At 42.8% G+C, this 22,563-nt stretch overlaps 1 protein-coding gene across 2 annotated transcripts in view; it reads left to right on the top strand.

The window, feature by feature from the left end:
• The window catches only part of LOC107313089 (uncharacterized), a 65,758-nt gene extending 46,536 nt beyond the window's left edge, over window positions 1-19,222 (top strand). Inside the window, exons 14-17 of one of the 2 annotated variants that reach the window (XM_085544927.1) lie at window positions 1,316-1,421; window positions 2,393-2,623; window positions 10,744-15,462; window positions 16,261-19,222. In XM_085544927.1, the coding sequence (XP_085401053.1) occupies window positions 13,563-15,462; window positions 16,261-18,659 (4,299 nt within the window). In that variant the 5' untranslated portion in view covers window positions 1,316-1,421; window positions 2,393-2,623; window positions 10,744-13,562 and the 3' untranslated portion in view covers window positions 18,660-19,222. Of the gene's footprint in view, window positions 1-275; window positions 1,422-2,392; window positions 2,624-10,743; window positions 15,463-16,260 lie in introns of those variants that run through there. The other variant, XM_085544926.1, reaches the window with a different exon arrangement.
• Window positions 19,223-22,563: the final 3,341 nt, after the last annotated feature.

The following is a 22,563-nucleotide window of genomic DNA, read 5'->3' as shown; positions in this document are numbered from 1 at the left end:
TTGGAGCAATAATCTTCAAAGTTCCTTTACCTTGGATTTGAAGTATGCAGGAAAGACCTGGATCATCACTAAATCAGCTGTCCGCTGGCAGAAAGAGATTGGTACCACAGCAAAGATTCAGTGCTGTAATAAAAATGTCTCAAGCTATTAGATTTTTCTGCTATAAAAATAGAATGTCTTAGAATTGTGCTGTTATCTTAACTTTTTCCTCTTACATGACAGATATATGGAAATTAATTAGGGGAGCTGGGGAGGGGTGGGAGGAAGGAATTTAGAATGTGTTCTGTTTTGGGAGGGTGGGTGTTAAAGAGCACAGACCTTTTGAAGGTCCCTTAATTTGTTTGCAGTGCTTTTATATTGTGCAATTGTACTTGACTGTTTTTATACCCATCAGAAAAGAAAAAATGAATCTGACGTTCTTACCTTCTTGAAGAAATATATTGCTGTAGGAGCTGAACAAAGGCTTAAAATCTCTACTTAAAAATCTCCCAGTTTTCTGTGTGCAGGGCTTTGTATCACTGCCTGTATTTTCTCAGAGCAACCCATTCTGAGTCGGTTTCCATTTCAAAAGAACTTCCATTTGAAAGCACCGTTCCTTCCTTTCTAAATCTTTCTTGGAGATCATATTCCTAAATTAGTTAGGCAAACCTCCACAAGGAGATAGATATTGTCAGAAATCAAAGCTGTGGAAATGGTTCCTCTGGTAGGTAGTGTCTGGGCATGTTACTAAATAATACAAAGGCACCCGAGTTCGTCTCCTCTTCTGAGGGATGCCTTTCAGAGGGATCCTTTTCTCTCTTCTGAGACCAGCCTCCTGATTTTGACACCAAATTGGAATGATAAACATCTCAATAAACAGACACATGTGAGTTGAAACTAATTCTGAAAATAAACTCTTCTGATGGAGGCTTTTCTTTTTGTAAAGCTTATTTCACACTTCACAGGTCACTTCACCTGAAACCACCATTTTCACACCTTCTGTGTTGTTATTCACAGACAACAGTTACAGGACCAGGCTATAGGTGCACTGCAAAACTTGGGCATGGTCTCATGCTCACAGAACTGAATACACCTCTGGTCACATTCACACTTATGTCAGATTGAAGGGTATGGTTTATAGTTCAGTTTCTGATACAGAGATTTTTACAGGTTTATTATTTGGGAATTCATTTGCTAATATTTTTAGTCTGAAGAACTTGACCTGTGTTTTTATCTTTTCAAATGAAATAGTAAATATTGCTTGTTTGTTTGTTTTTTAACACAGATTTATTAGACTGCTCATTTTCCTATGCTATTTCTTTTCTTATCCTACCAGAATTTTCCATTTGAAAGAATCTCTACTTTTCGGCCACCAAATTGTCATGGAGCTCATTACCTCAGATGAGATGAGCAATGGTGTGGAATAACTAAAATGACCTCCTGTGAGTGGGAAGTCTTTCCATTCCATTCCTTTCAGTTTGACCTTTAATAAACACATTTCCCTTTGCTACATGAATGGCATTTCATCCCCTGGATGCAGCATAATGCTTTATCCTGGAGACAGTAGCGACTTCCATGGTGCAGTTTTTAATACGGCGTTCAACTGTTCAAAATCCTTGTCAGATGTTAATGAAATCTGATTTTTCTACGAATGTGAATTTGTTTCCATAATAGACTTTCAATAGTAATGCTTTTTAATGAAGAAGTGTTACCTTGCTTATGAGTGAGTTTAGCATTTAATCATATAAGAAGTCTATTTCAGAGCTTGCTGATACAACCTACCACTTAAATATAACTCTTGGGAAGCTTCAGAGAGACTCAGGAGTTAACTCCTACTGAAATCAACACAGATAACACTTCTGTTATAAGTTTTCTCCTTAGTTTCCTTAAGAAAAAAAGAAAAATCTACCTAAAAGTTAAATAGAAATCAAAACAGAAATAAAAATGTTGCCTATCAAAGTGTAGTGTAACAGAGTTACAGCATGACATGAGTTTGATTTAGTGGTATCCAGTTACCACTACAGATAACTGGCACTTTCCTATAGCAATCCTCTATTTTTTTGTTTGGTTTTGTTTTGCTTTGTTTTGTTTTGTTTTACGTAATTTGAATGCTTTTGAATATTGGCACCCTGTAAACCACAAAGCGTGAGAAACTCTGCATGGGAACCAACTGCCTCACGCCATCCTCATAACATTGTCCAGCTGGCTTTGCCAGAAATAAAAACAACAGGAAAGTAATTCCTTGGACTGCTAGAGGCCCTTCTCTGGGAACTTCTGGTCCTTTTTCCCTGTTCTTTTTGTGTGGTTATAATTAAATATTAGTAAAAACAATTTTACCACAGGGTCTCCTGAGCCCTAGGCAAGAAAGTTGTTTCCCTTTCTTGACTTCTCACTTTAGTGCTTTATTTTTCAGTGAAGAAACTGGCCTGTTGGGGATAACACAGGAGAACATGTGGGCTGAAGTCTCCCTATGGCAGAGAGGGCAAAATTAAATGAAGATCTCCTGGATCCTGAGGACATCAACTCACCCAGCACTGATGGGAACACCACACTGTGATTCTCCACCCCCAGTCAAAAAAAGACTTGTTCTTTGCGCAGCTTTTGAAAGAGTCTGGCACCTTTACATTCTGGACAGCGGATGGAGGTAATGCCATGAAAATCCCTGTGGAAAATCCCACTTCTCCATGCCAGCTTTACCTTCTGATGCCTGCAGGCACTTCCCTGGGGAGCATAGGTCTATCTAATTCTGATCAGGTTGCCTTCCCATGTGCTAATAGCAGCTGCACAAAAGTAAGTTTTCTGCGTCCTCCTAGGCTTGGCTTACAATATTTCTGAAGAGAATACAGAGTCAGTGAAGAGTCATCCCCCTATCAGGTGGAAGCATAAAAGCTATAGAACCAAGCATTTCAAGCTGTCTGTAGCTCCTTCATCACTGCTTGCCAGGCACAGCCCACATAGCCCCTGTGGCATCAAGCTGTGGAAGCAGGTCTTGGCATCAGCATGTTCTGCAGAGCAGGTAAGATGCTCTGCATAGGGCCCTGCTGGGGAGATCTCATCTGAGCTAGGAACAGCAGAATCCATTGACAGTAGTTGTACTGTTATCGTCCTTTTTTCCTTTGCCTTTTTGTCTTCTTAGTTTCACTGAACATCACGCAGCTGAGAATTTACAAGGCTGGAAGGGTCTAGATTTCACCTACTGTGATATCACTATTAGACTGATGAAAAATGAGGTGTTTTTCCTTGGGGAAGCTAAGTTTTGCAGCCAGACTTTGCTACCATTTTTTTCTCCCTTACTGCGTGCCAGGCCAAATGCCTCCTTGTTCATTTCCTCAGATTTCTTGGAAATGTCTGGAGGAAAAGCTTGCACTCCTCTAGTTTCAAGGCAGATGGGAGAATAGTCAAGAAAACAATAAAGTACAAAGCTGTTGAAGTTCTACCTCAATTGCATATCATCATCTCTGAGTTACTTAATCAGAGGCTGCTTGGTGGTGTTCATTTTTTTTTATAGTTTTAGTTTTGTTTAAAATAAAACGTAAATTAGTTTAGCATTTGTACTTTAAATAATCACTAAGATTTCTTTGCGTGGTTTCCAACAGAACTGCATGGATTCTGTATTTTTTTTCCTAGGTAAGAAAACAAAGCATAAGGTCAGTGAGACAATTTTGTTGTCATTTTTATAATGGTGTTTACAAAGGCAAAAAAGGCCTTGGGGCATTGTTGGGGTTGATTTATGTACAGTTTTTCCTGTATTTAAATGATTCCAGCTTGCATACATCTTTAATGCTTGCAAAATAAATCTCAATTGATATCCAAAATGCTATTGGCATGGGGCACAATTATTATTCCAGTGCACTTGGCTCAAACAACGTTTTTGCACTACCAAGGGATTTATATGTAACACATTTCCTTTATTACTCTGGACCTTCCAAAAATGGCGTGGGAAGAGAACAAATGACAAATACATTATCTCTTGGATGTCAAAAATGTTTCCTTGAAATTTGAACCAAGGCCTGCTTTTCAGTGAACAGCAGGGCAGAGACGAGTAGAAAAGCAGAATGTAGAAGAATTTTAATGAGTCTCATGCTGCCCAAACGCTGTCTTTTAATGTTTCAGACTTTGTGCCACTGAGAATTTTGGAATTGCCATTTCTAGATCATTAAAATATAAAAGAAAACAGGTAATGCAGCTCATGCAGGGAGATTTGTGAAATAATGAGTCAGGTGGACTGCAAAGATCTTTTAAATAAAGAAAACATAGACATGTAAGCATCCATCCTCTACACGGGCAAGTGATGGGCAGTGCAGAAAGTATTTGCCACATCACTGACCTGTCTGGACTTGTGTGAAGTTTCAAGACTCACTCGTTGAAATGTCTGAGCTGGCACTTCTGAAAGTTCTGCTCCTGATTTCCTCTCCATTTCTGACTTTCATGGCGACAGAGGTTAGAAAAAAGCATTGCTGCATCCAGATGCAATAATGTGGGAACTCAGAGCACCCTATGAACTCCAATTCCCAATATTTCTTCTAGACTTTATTCTGAAGGCTGAAGATTGACTTTCTGAGATAGACCCCACAAGCTTAAAAAAAAGAGAAGTGCAATAATAACCTTAAAAGACTGTATAAGTGAGGAAAGTTCAGGTGAAGGAGTATTACTATGAAAGACAGTTCTCTCAAAGAAATTCTTGTACAATTTTAGGAAAGTGCTGACACGAGGAGCTGACAAGGTATTTAGACAGTTCCTACCTAATATGTTCCTTCTATCAGGACAAATTCTGCCATCTGTTATTTTTCAGTAGTGATAAAACTGAACAGTATAAAGGGGGAATAGGCATAATTCCTAACTATGTGAGCTTAACAAAAATGCAGCTGCCAGTAATGTGTGTGTAAAGCATGGACTTGAAGGCACATTTTTGCGTATGAAGTTTCCCAGTTTCTAAACATGTCTTCCAAAATATATTAAAAGCTATAAGTGAAGTTATGCCTGATTGTTAGGCAGCAAAAACTGAGGTAAAGGCAGTTAGTGGCATATCAGTACAAAAGATATTAAAACACTCTACTAAATTGGACCACTGTAAACAGTAGAATTTTGAGGAAGGCTGAGGTCAAAATGTTCAACTCAGACACCAAAAAAATAAAAGAGAAAAAGCTTTATTTGCCATCCTGCTACAGCTGTCTATTATCTAGCAAGGTGTTTTTAGAGGTTTTCTTATAGTGCTTTCATCAGTTATAAATTGAAGATTAGTGAGCCTTGCATCAATATAAAAGAAGTTAGATGCAATAATAATTAAATTTAGAGCTTTAAATAATGTAATCCTGACCTATAGTGGCTTCTTAGAAGAAAATCAAAGAGAGCTTGAAAGATCATGAGATAAAAATGTAAGAGAAAGTAATCTTGTAAGGAAAACAAAGCAATAATTGACCTCTGACATATATTCAGTATTCTGAAAGATATGGGTTGACTTAATATACTAAACATTTAAAAAGAATAAAAACTATCACACTTCAGAGTTAAGCTGATTTCTAATGAATGGCGAAAAAAACTTCCCATGTATATACCTGACATTTCTTTGTTGCCAATAAGGTAGTTTCTTGATATTTTCTCCAGCTTCTGTCAGGAACAGATTGCTGGAGCTAATGCTGGCTGGTAATTCAAGTTGCACTTCTGCTGTGCAAGTAACTGCAAGGTGAAGCAGACATTGTGAAGAAACCGAAAAGATGCGTAAAGGACACAGAAATATTTCCCTCTGAGAAGCTGCTTACAGCAAATGCATTCCTTTGAGGAATCCTTTGTATCCCTCCCACCCTGCTAAGGTGCCTTAGTTCAGTTACCAGAAAGAAGACATCCCAGGTGGCCCATTAGCAAAAAAAAAAAAAAAAAAAAAAAAAAAAAAAAAAAAAGGAATTGCAAAAGTGTACACAGAAGAAAATAGAATCCCACTGGCCTTTTTTTGTGCTTTGCTCAAGATTCACATCAAAGGGACTTTTGCTGTAAAAATATATTTCTTATTTCTATGGAACCTTCTTTGTGAGAATGCTAATGTTCTTTCTGTAGCAAGGAAACATTTTTTTCTAAAGCTTTGGCCAATGATTCCAACTCTGTTCCAGTAAGGTCAGTTCTTCTGAAGCCTAAAGTGCACAAACAAGATAGATTGTAGAAGGCTCTCTAAGAGCGGGCTCATTTCACTGGAGTCACGAGCAATATTTTTTATCCATATATCTAGCAGCAAAAGGCTCTGATATGGTAATTTTTGCATCCTTTACTTTTTCTTCTCCTTCTTTTGTATTCACTTCAATTTATTTAAAACAAGGGATGTACAGCCGTGTATTTCCTCCCAGAGTGTGAAAGAGCGCATGTACTGCACCCACCAGAGAATAGTGAGATTGATGATGGCTTAGGACACGCACAGGCAGGTCTGGTGCAGCAGGAACAGCAGCTGAGAAGAGAACTGGTCTAGAGAGGAGCAGTCAGACTGCTCTTGGCAGGTGGATTGCTGGATAAGGTTTGCTATTACCACCTTTTTTATTGCATCCCTGCCTTATAGAAGGTGCCCATGGCTGTCATGGACCCCCTTGTAGTCAGCCGAATAAGCACAGTTTCCAGCTTTTAATGTGATTCCTTTCATAGCTTTCGATTTTCCTGTCACCTCAGAATTAATATTTTGGTAATACTTCCACATGCTGTATTCCAGGGGCTCATACCCATTTATTTTTTTCAAAAGCTGCTGAAACAAACTGAAATTCTAACAGATCTTTGTTTCCCTGCTACCGAGGCTACTCTTGAAAGCTTTAAGCTGTAGCGTGTTACATGAAAAACAATATCAGCGTTCATATGTGCCATTTCAACCCCCCAGAACTGTACTGAAATTGCAAGTTTTGACATTCATCCTGCTCAGAGTAGCAAGATTATGGCAGAATTAGTCCTATGGTCTGTGTAAGCATTATAATCAGAGGGCAACTCTTCCCAGTTCAGTCACAGTTATGATGCAGAAAATTCCATTTCGAGTAAGGGAGAGAATATTGAAGAAAATATTCAAATTTTATAATACTTCATATAACACAGAAGCATCCCGGGATGCAGATCTGAGACAGCATAATCTGGGAATTAGCTGGAGAGACAATAGCAGTAAATATTCTTTCATTCAAAAAAAGCAAAGTACTCAAACCACACAAAAGGCACTAAGAAAGTGCTACAGAAGATAAAGTGAACAAACTGCTGGCCATGTAATTATTCTCCCAGCAGGCATATCAAACAATTCCCAGCATGCCCTCCTACCTCTTCTGGGGATGTTTTGACTAAATCTAACAAAATAATAGCTGCAGTCACCTCCTTACACGGTCACTTGCGAAACAAATTGGATGAAATGTCAAGTCCTTGAAGGAGTTGATGATTCTCATCAGCAGTATTTGACTGTCAGATGCAAACCACCTGGCAGAGATGCAATCCTTTTGCATGCAATTGGAAAAAGACATCTTTTTCTCTTTTTTTTTTTTCCTAGACTGAGAAAGCCTCAGGGAAGAAAAGTGCTGAAATGTGCATATTTTGTATGTGATTTATTACCTTTTTGTAAGAGGAAAGGGATTTTTTAAAATTTAAATTTATTTTATTTTATTTTATTTTTTGTTAGGTTGCTTCAGGAAAAGGTACTTACACTTTTGCAAACCTCTCAAGCAAATCAATCAGTTCACTCCTCCTTAGTGCAGATATTATCTTTGCCACAATCAGGAAGCAGGAAGGTGAGTAACCCTGACTGCAGGAGCTGTTTCAAGATATTTGTCCCTTTGTTACATCTTTTAATCCTTGTTATAAGTACACCTCATTTTCAGAACTTGCTTCCAAAACTAAACTAGAACTCAAAGCTTAATTAAGTCTTTACATGAAAATGATCCTCAATTTTACTACAGCCTGGTTAGATCAGAACTGCTAATGCAAACATTTCTTTCTCTCCATTACCAACTACAGAGTTACCCAGAGCAAGAGCTTCACAGTTAGGTCTCTTATACCCATCAGCTCAGTTTTGATAACTATAGACATATTTTAGGTTTGAGTAGCATTTAACAATGGTAGCAATTTTAGCAACTTGTAGGTTTTAGCTGTAGAAAAACTGTAGAATAATAGTATGATAAATTTGCAAGTTGAAGCATGATTTCTCTGTGCACACTGTGCATCCTATTGACCATAAGCATAAAGCAGTCTTTCTACTCCTTTAGGTTACAAGAAGTTGAGAAGGAAAATGCAGTTCCCCACCCTGATGTGCAGCAATCTGGTAGTGTCTGCTAATAGTCAGGAGCGTAAGTTCATCAAGATCTTGTTTTCTGGATTTAAATCAGGCACATCATTGAAATCTGCTTTTGCTGTCAGACATAAGCTATCCTTTAGGAGGAAGGGACAGGGTGCCACCTGGAATATCCAATAGGATCGTGCTGGTCATGATGGAAACTTGGTGTAACAATGAAGCTGCAGAGTTACTCAAGGCATCTCAGGGTAGAACTGATTGGAGCTCCTGTTTTGCTAGCCCTAGAGTATGCCAAACCTGTCCACTGTGGGAGAGTTCTGCTCATGTTGGATAGCTATCAAAGTGCATTTGTCTCTCTCCTACAGACGAGGAGCTAAAGCAGTATCTGGCATAAGTCAAGATGGTGCTGCTGAGTCAGTTATTGCTGAGGGAAAATGGCATGATTCTCACTGTGCGTGCTATACATGTCATACTTTTGTGAAGTAGAAAAGTTATGAATCTCTTGGTGTTTCTGATCATTTCACAAACAGATGTCCTTTAAGGTGAAGAGGAACCACTAGTCTATGACCATGCCTCAAGCAGGTCACAGAGTCTCATGAAGTTACCAATACAGCAAGACATACGACTTGCAAGTCAGGAATAAGACAAAACCAGTCAGCTAGAATGAAAGCCTTGAGGTGTTGCTGCTGCTGCTGCATCCATGGAGGGCAGAGGGATGTGCTCAGAGCCTGCCCAGCCAGCCCTGGCTATGTGCTTGCTCCTCTTCTGGACCAGGCAAAGGTCCTGGCCATCCTCCTTAAAGTATCCCTAGGTATGAGAGGAACAGTGCTGCCAGGAATCTCTGATTGTGAAGAGGTTATAAAGTGCAAATGTTTTCTTAATGAGCTCTTTCAGACACCAAATCCTAGTAAAGCAGAATCTTTCAGTCACCAAATGCTAGTGAAGTAGAATCTTTCAATTTTGTTCTTTTGTTTTTTTCCTTGGTTCTACATGGTTTACAATCTTAGGATAACTGAAGAATCCAATTTGCCTTTAGAGAAACCTCTTTCTACCGTTGACAATTCGAAATGTTAGACTTATTCAAAACGACATTTGCATGTCTAAGTGGATAGATCAGTTCCAGTGTGTGAGTTACAAAGTCTGCTCTCATCTGTCACTGAGTTTATGGAAGCACAGCCTCTCAGAACAAACTTCTCTTTTTTTTTCCTTTAAGTTCTCACACACAAACTTCACTAACTCCAGTTACAAAATTAAAACTATGCTGACACTCCGTTTTTTGTAGTTTTTTAGTAGTTTCTTGAGTAATGGCTGGTTTGTTCCAGATTCCACTTCAAGACTATGTTAACAATGGGGTCATCCAGAATGTTCCCCCTTTATGCTATTTCAAGAATTGCAAGTATTCTTTGTGTTCTATCATGCACATGTAAATATGATCCCTTGACCTTTGTGAAGCTAAACTCTAAATGAAACAATTGGCAATTTCCTGCTTCTTACAGTAAGATTTCTTGTCTTCTTCCATCCATAAGATTCCTGTCTCTCCTTCACTGGATCTACTTCTCCACCTTTTCTTGCACATTTGCTATGTAAGGGCTGCTTCTGTTTGCCTCTTATTCTTGATCTAATGGAGACAGCCTCAAGACTAAGTTAACCTGGTTGCGTGGCTGCCGTGCTTCCCAGGCCTCCTGCCTTCAGGAACGCTATGCTGCATGTCTGGAGCTGAGCCTGCACAACTGCATCACATTCCCAGGACTTTCGGCTTTTTCTGCAACAATTGCCACTGAAATCAGTGGAGCTGGTGGATCCTCTTTCTGCTCAGGCTCTAGAAAATTGTGTCCATGGATATTGGTGTCTGGGGTTCATGTGGGACTGTTTCTTGTGCCAGGATGGCCAAGGGGACAGCTTATAGCTGTGATGAAGGGCACAGCAGGACAAGTCCTCAGCACGCTCCTTGCCCTCACAGGCACCCAGATGCTCTTCTCTCTGCCTGCTGCAGCTGAAGGCAGATCCATCCCTCCATGCTTCCAGCCTTAGTGCCATTCCCTCAGGTCCCAAAGGCAATGACCCACTGTTTTAGCTGAACATTTTTAGTTTAAGAAGTGGCCTGAAAAGAAAGAGAACATTCCTTTTCTCTGGGGTATTTATTTCCCCGTGCCTATCTCATTACAGCCTGGTCTGTTTAAACATCAAAAGTGCTTGTGTAAATATATACAACGAGGCTAAGTGATTAGAATAATCTAATGCAAATTTCAAAGTCTACAAGCAGATCTGAGAAATCCACTCTGTCATAAGTTTTATTTCCACAGCATGAATGGAAATAATATAACTAAAGAACAGGTTGTACTTCAAAGAAAAGAGATGTTGAAATTGTAGTAAGTATGACAATTGCTTGGAGGTAGGGACTGGAGCTTGGGGCACGAGGAAGAATTCTTTTCCTCTGTAGTAGATGCAATTTGTTTGTTTATAAAAGGCTGAGAAACTAATGACGTACCTCTGAGCAATGAGGCTCTCTTTTCCATTATCTTTTGTTTCAGAAGTTTTTCAAAAATCCTCGTTTGCCCTCCGAGACTGACTGGCTTCCCCGCAGCCCTACCCCGCAGGCAGCTCAGCCTCTGCGGAAGGCACCTGCTGTCATCTCCAAACAGACGAGGGAGACATCTAAAGGCATCCCCGGGAAGTTCACTCTTCTTCTGCCCACGCCGATCCCAGATTTCGACCGCCGGTTTGACAGAGGCAAGTATCCCCGCTGTGCAAAAGCAGACCTAGCACAGAAGCAGAATATTTCTGAGAAGCATTGCACACATTCCCTGCAGTCGTGCCAGAAAGGACAGGAGTGTCTAAGCTACAGCAGCCTCATACTACAGTATGCTGCTAGCCTCCTAGCTGCAGTTCTTGAACAGTTCTTGATCTGCACTTCCATCCTTTCCCCTCACACCCCGAGGTCACTGCTGAAAGGGAAGGTGCAGATGGAAGCTGAGGTGTAGAGGCACATCTGACAGGGGACGTGTAGGAGCATCAGTAACACATGCAATAAGCATTCAAACTTTCAGGAGGCTGCACAGCATTCACCACTAACAGCAAGCAGGAAGGTGAAAAACATCTCCTCCACTACAGAGCTGTCAGTGGAAGTGGCTGCCTTCCCATCAGGAGGGTGCATCACAGAGTAGACAGTGCATCTTGTCCGTGAGCTGGAACTGAGGCACCCGCTTCCTTCCCCTCACCCTGTCTGAGATCAATGGTAGCTCCAAGGCCCAAAGTGCTCCTTACTTTCTTTGCCATCATCGCCACCCAAAGTGCAGCAGGTCTGGGAGCTGCTGGAGAGTGAGGCTTTTTCTAATTCTTGGGACAGGCATTTTCATGACGAAAAGAAAAAAAGTTACATTTTCAAATCAATATTAGGTGAACAGTTCAGAATAAAAGCCTTTCCCTTAGAGATGCAAATCATCTGGACTGCTCTAACATTGTCAGGGCTCTAACGACCCTAAAGCACTGTCTTTGTGTCATCTGTAAGGCAACAATAGCTTGAACTGTGAAGGACAATTTCATTTCGAGTGACCTGGCTGGAAGCAATAAGAATTCAAAGACCAACTAGAAAGAAATACTTGCTTAAACACTCACAGCTTTATTTTCATCTGCATCACACAGAACATTGACCAGCTCTGTATAACCTTTCTACTCCCTAGAAATTGCAGTGTTCCGTTGTAGAAAATGCAAAGAGTATAAGGTCAATGTCAAGTCATAAAACAGCTACAAGTGCAATTTGAGCATTTGCAGTTATGGGAAAAACAAGAAAAAAAGGTACTTTATGCTCCAACTGGAATTCTACTCCCTCTGTAAACAGTGTTAATAAAATACAGATGCAATTCGGGCCACTGGCATTCAAAAGTCATTAACATGAGAAGCTGCTCAGTGGCCTGTATGAATCGCATTTTGTTGGTCTTAGACCAGTGCCTGTTAGACAGACATCTACATTACAGCTAGTGCCAGGACCAAGTGCTGCAATGCATTTTCTCTCTGAATTCCCCTTTTGGAAGTAAAGCTAATCACTTTTAGACACTACAGAGTCCCTCCTCCCCAGCACTGCTGGTGTCCATGCATCCATCTGCAAGGCTGCTGGGCCAGGATTGAAATACAAACATGTACAGAGAGCAATGGCTGACCTTAGTGCAGCAAGTAATAACTGTCAAACTGTTCTACATGGTGAGTGCTGATGCCTCTGTACTTCGTGCCTGTACAGGATCAGTTCTACATGCTAAATGCAGTCAAAGACATCAGCATGGCAAAAAAGATGCAGCGTGCGTGCAAGGCAGCTCTCTGGGTGCCTGATAGCCAACACAGACATGACTGTGTTATTGTGAGCAAAAACTGTGTACACATTTCATCTTTGCCACTGGATTCTGGCCTTGCAAGAGGAACTTCCATGTGTGCTTCATTCCCCATTCAGTGCTTTATGAACTCTGAGTCACTGTCTGCTGTGGTGTCCAAAGCAAAGTACAATGTGGCTTTGCAAGAAGCCTCTAAACAATTGAAGGAAAAATACCTGTAAACACATCTCTTGTCTGCCATGCAGCTTCTCCCTGACCTAATGTCATGGTTTTGTAATTTTGTAATTTTGCTATCAGTATTCCACATCATAACATCATGTCAAGTATGGATACTTCTGTTGAATGTGCAGTCCACAGAAGAAGACTACATATCCCAGAGAACAACAGGAGTAACAATAAGTCACGGGACCAGGACTCTATATAATCTCGTTCCCAGGCTGGAGTGCCCTCCTTCTTCTCTCGAACTTCTCGGAGAGTGGGAAGCGTTCCAGCCGTGTCGCCTAGAGTTCACAGTAGGCCTCTCGGTTTTCGGAGACTCTCTCTCTCTGTTTCGTTCGATTTTGTTAGCCTTAATTATATTATATTGTGTTATCTTGTATTTCGATATCATATGTAGTAAAATAAGTTTTTCCTCCTTAGATTGTCGCTGTTTTATCCCACTCCCCTTTTCCCCCTCCTTTCCGGGCCCCGGGGGGGGGCGTGGGGTGGCTTCCCCTGTCACGGGCATAGGTAAATCTAAGTAACCCGTGACAGATTTTTTGGTGGAGAATGCGGGCATAGAGCTTTTTAGCTTTTAGAACAACTCTCTCTTTGCTCTTAAAGAGCTTCGTTACGGGAGTGTTGGGAGTGTTATCTTTCCGTAGCTGCTCACGGAGAACGTGACCTTGAAATACCAGACAAATTGTCAACATTAAGGGCTGCTGTACATTCTCAGCACTGCTATCTAACTTTTGTGTAGAAAACAAAGGGATTTCTTTCTCCCTTAGAGCAAAGCTAGCTAGTTCTGACTTTTACAGAGCCTGCCAGCTATGAATCCACTCTTCATCCCAGTTGCTCTGTTTAAGGGATTGAAAGCAATTATGATCTTCTTAAAGTATTGGTCAACTATTAACACCATAATTTGGTGTTGTGGAATTGTGCAGATATATAGCCTAGTAAGGTGGATACTGATGGAGACACCTGCCTGGTACTTTTACGAGATGTGGTATGGTCAGAATTTTGGCATCTACACCCCAGATGGAATTGTGAATCTTACAAACACTTGCATCCCAGATGAAACAGGCAATTTTACAAATACTTGCATCCCAGATGGAACAGGCAATTTTACAAACACCACCATGTTTAATTCATTGTACAGGCTAAATAAACCCTTTTTATTTAGGTTGTACTCTCAGATTTCCACACGCTTTTCAATAACTGAGATAGGGTTCATACTTGCATTCATGTTATCACTATCAATGCATGCATATATGTTCCTATGCATTCGTTCTATGCGGAAGTCTCCTCCAGAACCAGAGAATGATGACTGGCAGGGAATATGGAAAGGTTTAGGAAAAGTCTTAGAAGCATGGGGACCCGCAGTGTCATGGGATTTCACTCTTGAACACCTAAGGGACCCTAAGAAATTAAGTGAGTATTTGGGTCAGAGATCTAAGGAGGTAAACCTTATGTGGGGTTTGGCTTATGCATACCGTGCTTTGTATCATACTATTCTGGAGAGAGAGAGTTTCCGATCTGAGATTCAAGCCCAAGTTAATTCTGATCAGTCACAGGAGGCATCAGTAGCAATATCAGTTGCCCCTGTGGAAGGCAAGAAATGGAAACGGGTGTCCATGCGTCTAGAACGAAAAGAAGGAGAAGCACAGGGGGGGCCAGCAGAAGACCCAGGTGCCGGGCATGGAGCAGTACCGAAAAAAGCAAAGGCAAAAACCAAGAGGCATGAAGAAGAGACTGATGATGAGGAGGAAATCACCTATTGTCGACCTCTGAAGCTGACTGAAATCCAAGGCTCAAGAAAGGAGTTCACACGGCGTCAAGATGAAGGTATCCTTGCTTGGTTGCTTCGCTGCTGGGACAACGGGGCCAACAGCTTGTCTCTAGATGGTAATGAAGCTCGCCAACTAGGAAGCATTGCCCAAGATGCAGGTATCGACAGAGGGATTAGCAGATGTTCGGATGGAGCTGCTACTCTCTGGTTGCGGCTGTTAGAAGCCGTGAGAGAAAGGTACCCCTATAAGGATGCTTTGAAGCCTAAATTTGATAGTTGGAATACCGTCCAAAAAGGTATTCAGCGCCTGAGGGAATTGGCCATGGCGAAAATGTTGTACAGCCCTGATCCAAGCGAACTTGACCCAGAGAGAGTGAGGGCCGATCCTGACATGTGGCAGAAAATCACAAGTACAGCACCAGAGAGAATGGCACAGTCATTGGTAACAGGTTCTAAAGGATTCGTGGACAGATGGCCCCGAGTTGTTGAGCTGATTATAATGCTTCAAACCACCGATCAGCAGCTCCCCCAACTGCATGCCGCAGTTTCTGCCATCTCACGGCTAGAAAACCGAGTAGATGAAATGTGCAAGAAATTGTTTCCATCAACTAATTGTAATGATCCCGTAACAGTATCAGAAACAACTGATGAAGGTCAATCCTCGTACGGGCCACCAGGTCTAATGAAGGATCTGATCAAACTAGTCCAGTCCTACTCCCCACCTGCATCATCAAAAGTCTCAGCTGTTAAACGCACACGCTTCCCAGCTCGAGCAAAGAACAACAGTACGATTGCACCGCGTGTTTCCATGTGGCGCTACCTACGTGACCGTGGAGAAGACATGAGGAAGTGGCATGATCAGCCCACGTCTGCACTACGAGCACGGGTGAAAGAACTACTAGACATACCAACCACCAGTGGAGTTGCTCCAGTCATCACAGGTAACCAATAGAGGGGCCCTGCCCTCAGTCAGGGGAGGGAAAGGGATAATAGAGTTTATTGGACTGTGTGGATTCGATGGCCTGGCACATCAGAACCACAGAAATATAAGGCACTGGTGGATACCGGTGCACAGTGCACCCTAATGCCCTCCAGTCATGAAGGGACAGAATCAATCCATATTTCTGGAGTGACTGGGGGCTCTCAAGAATTGACTGTGCTGGAGGCTGAAATAAGCCTCACTGGCAAAGACTGGCAAAAACATCCTATTGTGACTGGCCCAGGGGCTCCATGTATACTGGGTATTGATTACCTCAGAAGGGGGCATTTCAAGGATCCTAAGGGGTATCGATGGGCCTTTGGGATAGCTGCTGTAGACATGGACAACATTAAGCAGCTGTCTGTTTTGCCTGGCCTGTCAGAGGACCCGTCTGTTGTGGGGCTGCTACGAGTAAAAGAGCAGCAGGTACCGATTGCTACAAAGACAGTGCACAGACGGCAGTATCGCACCAACAGGGATTCCTTGCTTCCCATTCATGATTTGATTCGCCAGTTGGAGAATCAGGGAGTGATCAGTAAAACTCACTCACCTTTTAACAGTCCCATATGGCCAGTGCGTAAAGCCAGTGGAGAATGGAGGCTGACAGTAGACTACCGTGGCCTGAATGAGGTCACACCCCCATTGAGCGCTGCTGTGCCGGACATGTTGGAACTCCAGTACGAGCTGGAGTCAAAAGCAGCCAAATGGTATGCCACCATTGACATTGCCAATGCCTTCTTCTCTATTCCTTTGGCCGCAGAATGCAAGCCACAGTTTGCCTTCACCTGGAGGGGCATTCAGTATACGTGGAACCGTTTGCCCCAGGGGTGGAAACACAGCCCAACCATTTGCCATGGGTTGGTCCAAACTGTACTGGAACAGGGTGGTGCTCCTGAACACCTGCAGTACATTGATGACATTGTTGTGTGGGGCGATACAGCAGAAGAAGTTTTTACAAAAGGAGAGCAGATAATCCGGATTCTTCTACAAGCTGGCTTTGCTATTAAGCGAAGCAAAGTAAAAGGACCTGCCCAGGAAATTCAGTTCTTAGGTATAAAGTGGCAGGATGGACGTCGTCACATCCCAGCAGATGTGATCGACAAAATCACTGCCATGTCTCCACCAACTAGCAAGAAAGAGACACAATCTTTCCTGGGTGCAGTGGGCTTTTGGAGGATGCACATTCCAAACTACAGCCTCATTGTAAGCCCCCTTTATCAGGTAACGCGGAAGAAGAATGATTTTGCATGGGGCCCTGAGCAGCAGCAGGCTTTCGAACAGATTAAACAAGAGATAGCCCGTGCTGTAGCCCTGGGGCCAGTACGGACTGGACAGGATGTAAAGAACATCCTCTATACTGCTGCTGGAGAGAAAGGCCCCACTTGGAGTTTGTGGCAAAGAGCCTCAGGAGAGACCCGAGGCCGACCCCTGGGATTCTGGAGTCGATCATATAAGGGGTCTGAAGAGTGCTACACTCCAACTGAGAAGGAGATCTTAGCCGCGTATGAGGGGGTTCGGGCTGCTTCCGAAGTAGTCGGGACTGAAACACAGCTCCTTTTGGCACCTCGACTGCCAGTGCTGAACTGGATGTTCAAAGGACAGGTTCCCTCCACCCATCATGCTACCGATGTCACCTGGAGCAAGTGGATTACGCTGATTACACAGCGAGCGCGAATGGGAAACCTCAATCGTCCAGGAATCCTAGAGGTAATCATGGACTGGCCTGAAGATAAAAAGTTTGGAACATCACCAGCAGAAGAGGTAGCACGTGCTAAAGAGGCCCCACCATACAACGAATTACCAGAAAATGAAAAGAAATATGCCCTATTCACTGACGGATCATGTCGCATTGTAGGGAAGCATCGCAAATGGAAAGCTGCTGTGTGGAGCCCCACACGACAGGTTGCAGAGGCCACTGAAGGTAAGGGAGAATCAAGTCAGTTTGCAGAGGTAAAAGCTGTCCAGCTGGCCTTAGATGTTGCTGAACGGGAGAGGTGGCCAATGCTGTATCTTTATACTGACTCATGGATGGTGGCAAATGCCTTATGGGGGTGGTTACAGCGGTGGGAACAAAATAACTGGCAACGGAGGGGAAAATCTGTTTGGGCCGCTGAACTATGGAAGGACATTGCTTCCCGAACAAAGAATATGGTTGTAAAGGTGCGTCATGTGGATGCACATGTGCCCAAAAGTCGGGCTTCTGAAGAACAACAAAACAACCATCAGGTAGATAAAGCTGCCAAAATTGAGGTGGCTCAAATTGACTTGGACTGGCAGAATAAGGGTGAATTATTTCTAGCTCGATGGGCTCATGAGACCTCAGGTCATCAAGGAAGAGACGCGACATATAAGTGGGCCAGAGACCGAGGGGTGGACTTAACCATGGACGCTATTGCGCAGATTATTCATGATTGTGAAACATGTGCCATAATTAAACAAGCCAGAAGGATGAAACCTCTCTGGGAGGAAGGGCGATGGCAAAAGTATAAATATGGGGAGGCGTGGCAGGTTGATTATATCACCTTGCCACGATCTCGCAGTGGTAAGTGTTATGTACTCACTATGGTAGAGGCAACCACTGGGTGGCTTGAAACATACGCAGTACCCCATGCTACTGCTCGAAACACCATATTAGGTCTTGAGAAACAAGTCCTGTGGCGACATGGCACCCCAGAAAGAATTGAATCTGATAATGGGACACATTTCAAAAATTCTCTTATAAATACTTGGGCCAAAGATCATGGCATTGAGTGGATTTATCATATTCCCTACCATGCACCAGCTTCTGGAAAAATTGAACGATATAATGGGTTGTTGAAAACTATGTTGAAAGCAATGGGTGGTGGAACATTTAAGCACTGGGAGAAGAATCTGGCAGAAGCCACTTGGTTGGTCAATACTAGAGGATCTGTCAATCGTGATGGTCCTAGTCAATCTAGCCCCCTACACACTGTAGAAGGAGATAAGGTCCCTGTTATACATGTAAAGAACATGTTGGGAAAAGCTGTTTGGGTCCTTCCAGCTTCTGGAAAGGGCAAACCTATCCGTGGAACTGTCTTTGCCCAGGGACCTGGGTGCACTTGGTGGGTAATGCAGAAGGATGGGGATGTTCAATGTGTGCCACAAGGGAATTTGATGCTGGGGGAATGCAGTCAATAATTTTATGTATCTATATATATATATATATGTTTGCATGTGTAGTGTATTTTAGTTATTATAGTTGTACATTTAGTTATGTTACATGCAATTCTACTATTTAGCTATCGCAATTTTACATACGTGTATATATATGTATATATATGTATATATTAACCATGATGTAATAATGTAGAATAAGGGGTGGAATGTCATGGTTTTGTAATTTTGTAATTTTGCTATCAGTATTCCACATCATAACATCATGTCAAGTATGGATACTTCTGTTGAATGTGCAGTCCACAGAAGAAGACTACATATCCCAGAGAACAACAGGAGTAACAATAAGTCACGGGACCAGGACTCTATATAATCTCGTTCCCAGGCTGGAGTGCCCTCCTTCTTCTCTCGAACTTCTCGGAGAGTGGGAAGCGTTCCAGCCGTGTCGCCTAGAGTTCACAGTAGGCCTCTCGGTTTTCGGAGACTCTCTCTCTCTGTTTCGTTCGATTTTGTTAGCCTTAATTATATTATATTGTGTTATCTTGTATTTCGATATCATATTTAGTAAAATAAGTTTTTCCTCCTTAGATTGTCGCTGTTTTATCCCACTCCCCTTTTCCCCCTCCTTTCCGGGCCCTGGGGGGGGGCGTGGGGTGGCTTCCCCTGTCACGGGCATAGGTAAATCTAAGTAACCCGTGACACCTAACCTTCCACAGACTTTTCCCCACAGGAGGCTGCTCAGTCCCTCTGGTTTGTGCTCTCAGTATAAAGCAGCCTTCACTTCCAGCTAGCATGAGTGATATCCCACTGGGAGACACCAGTTTCCATCCCAGTTTTTGCAGGATCATCCTCTCTGAGAAACACAGCCATTCACTACCAGTTGAGCAGGCCCTCCACTCAGGCAGGCTTTCAAGCCTCGTTGAATCCATATGCTCCAAATGATCCCACTGATTTTTCTCCTGGTTTCTGCACGGGTATGACTTGTGGCTGTCTGATCCATGTCACGGCTGCCATATGCTCTTGGGTACCAGCAGGAGCAAGACAGGATGGATTACGACCTTCAGAAGACTGCAGCTGCCACCAAAGTACAGTACCTGTATATAAGCCTTGTGTTTTCCTGTTAAGACATGCTGTTCTTCTCTGACATGCCCCTTTGCACTCAGATTTGTCATGCATCTTACAGGTTGGAAATCATATCCTCAGCCATCAAATCCTCCATTTCTGTCTTGAATAATATGCTTTGTGGCAAAAAATTGGATATGAAATGTGTATTCATTCACTGAGATGCTTCAAAAAGAGTACAAGGATTAGCAAATGAAAGTAAAATAGATCTGATTTATGCAATAATACAGTACAAAGACTGCAGGAATAATGCAAACAGTCATTTTATATGTGTTTATGCACATTAACTCTCTAAGTGATGATACTGACTCTAACGTCTAGGTTCTGTAATGCTTCAAAGAACTATAGCTGCAAATAGGCAAGCATAAGTTCCATTTTGGTAACAGCAAATGCATATTTTTGCTCACACAACCTGCCTCCTCTGTCAGCTGTACCTGCACTTTTGTCTGCTCTTTGACTGATAAAATGCCACTGACGTCATTTGTAGCAGAGCTTCCTGCTTGATATCTGTGAAAACAAGAAGAGGATCAGGGCTACACTAAACAAACAAATGTCAGTCATCAAGGGCTAAGTGCTCAGAGGAAAGGTAAGTGAAAGGGGCTTTGTGTAGCTCTTCCACCATCCTCAAAGGTGACATAAGGTTGGATTTAGCTGAAGAAGTCTGCAAGTTGCCTTCTTTTTACTTTGTGTGCTCTTGGAGGAAATGCTTTGAAAAGGCTAAAGCCACTGATATTTTGGTGCTATGAGAAGTAGAATGTTAGCTAGAAAATAATGGAAACTCTCCCCTAAGTGTATGATCCATTAAGTTGTTTTGCAACACTGGGAAATGAAGCATGGAGTATTTTACTGAAGTCAGTATCCCATGGGGATGAAAGAAAGATCAGAATCTCTCTCTGCAGTAGGCTGAGCTCTGCCAGCAAGCATGTAGATATAAATCCAGAATATCTCCAGTTTAGTTGGAAGAATTGCCCTGAATTTGAGGACTAACCCAGGGTCTCTCCCACCAATATGGATGTCTTCAGCCATATGTGCCCAATGCTCTGAGCCAGCCACTGGCAGTTCAGTTGCCTGTGTGGAGAATTTCAGCCAGATACAGGAGCTGTGTAAGGAAACTAGGGACTCCTAAATGGCTGCCTGGCCCCAGGTGAGGGATACCTTGCTCAGTGCTGGGATTTACTGTAGCTTTCTGAATAGGTTTTGGTTTATTCTGATTGCACAGTCACCTTCTGAAGAACACTAAATTTCTATTAAGTGGAGAAAGGGCAGTGCATTGGTATTCTGCAAATAGCATTCATAACAGTCATTCCCACTCTTCCTGCAGCAACAGCACGGAAGGATGGTGTTTGTCAGTCCTGGCAGAACAGATCAATTACCAGTTTTCAGTGGAGTGCATCTTGATGTCGCTGCCTTTCTCCTGCAGCTGTTGACTGCCTGTGCTGTAGCTGCTCTGCTGAGCAGAGCTCTCTCTGCCAGGTGTTCAACTATTCAGCTGGTGCTTCAGCATATTTTCTTCTGCCTTCCCTACAGACCTGAAGGGCAGGAAAAGGCCCTGCCAACTTGGCCTGAAATGGATTTGGACTGGTGTTTTCAGGGCTATTCGGCTGCAGGTTTTTGTTTTGAACTCAACTCAGAGGATGGAACAACAATAACAAGAAAAAAACCTCTCAGAATGCTTTCTTTACATAGGATACCTGAAACTTGAACGAAAGCAGAATCTGGGCATTAAAAACGCCAGATTCAAAAAGCTGTTGGCACTAAACATGGTTGATCAATGATGTTTTGTTGCTACAATGAGAGCTTTTACTGAAGCTGTTTCCCCTTGATCTGCTGCCAGGGACCGCAGCAGAGGTCTCTGAGGAGCTCAGAATGGAAGGCAAAGGAGTCTGGAGGAGGAATTCCTTTGTGATAGAGACTACAGACTGAGAAAAACCTCTCAACCATGTGCTGCAGCTACATTTTTACAGCCAAAAGCTCAGTAAACATTAAAAGCAGGCAGTAGGCTGTTGAAAAGAAAGAATACTCAAACCTCAGATGCACTTTTCATAGTATTCTGGCTTCAGGTTTCATGAAATAACAGGGGAAATGAAACACATCTGAAGACAGTTAGTTACCTCTCTGCCTTTCCCTCCACACCAGGCATACTGGGATTTGAAAAGCAGATGAATTTTTAAGCAGCAGTTGCCCAGAGTATGGACTCTTCATTGCCTGTTCAAGAAAAGATATGATGGATCAGGAGTTTTACCCTAGTAAGGAGTCTTACCCAAGCACAGCAAAGAGCTTGTTCAGGTTAGTGTGCCTCAGCTGGGCACTGACCCAGGTGATCACCACATTACAGACACAGTAAGTAAGATGCTTCCAAAATCTGATGTGTTCAGTGCACTCCTGGGAGGCAGTCATGTGGCTCCTGCTCTGAGACTGATATTCCTGGGGTGCAGCATCCTGGTCTCCTCTTCTGCTGAGGTTGAGGCACAGCGTATCCAGTCTGGCTTGGGCACTTCTGGACAAAGCTTCCATTCCTGCTGTGAGAGGTCAAGAAATCAAGTCTGCAGCCTTACAGCATCAGGTTGGATGCTGAGAGACAATGTTGGCCTTACTATGCATGATGTGATCTGCGTGCAGAAGCACTGCACCTTCCATTGGTGACAGATACAGTGGGTACTCAGGCAAATAAAGCAATTCCTCAGAATCCAGCTGGGTAAGGTTTTGGGCAGAAAGCAGCAACATACACAAGTCAGAAGTCTACCAGCTCTTGGGCACCTCAGGCCCATGCTGCCCCACACAGATGTACTCAAAGTGGTGCCCTACC

This window comes from Coturnix japonica, chromosome 4, assembly GCF_054131305.1.
Source record: "Coturnix japonica strain WE chromosome 4, WE-NBRP24, whole genome shotgun sequence".
In the NCBI taxonomy this organism is placed as follows: domain Eukaryota; kingdom Metazoa; phylum Chordata; class Aves; order Galliformes; family Phasianidae; genus Coturnix; species Coturnix japonica.
This window is presented reverse-complemented; position numbering and strand designations above follow the sequence as displayed.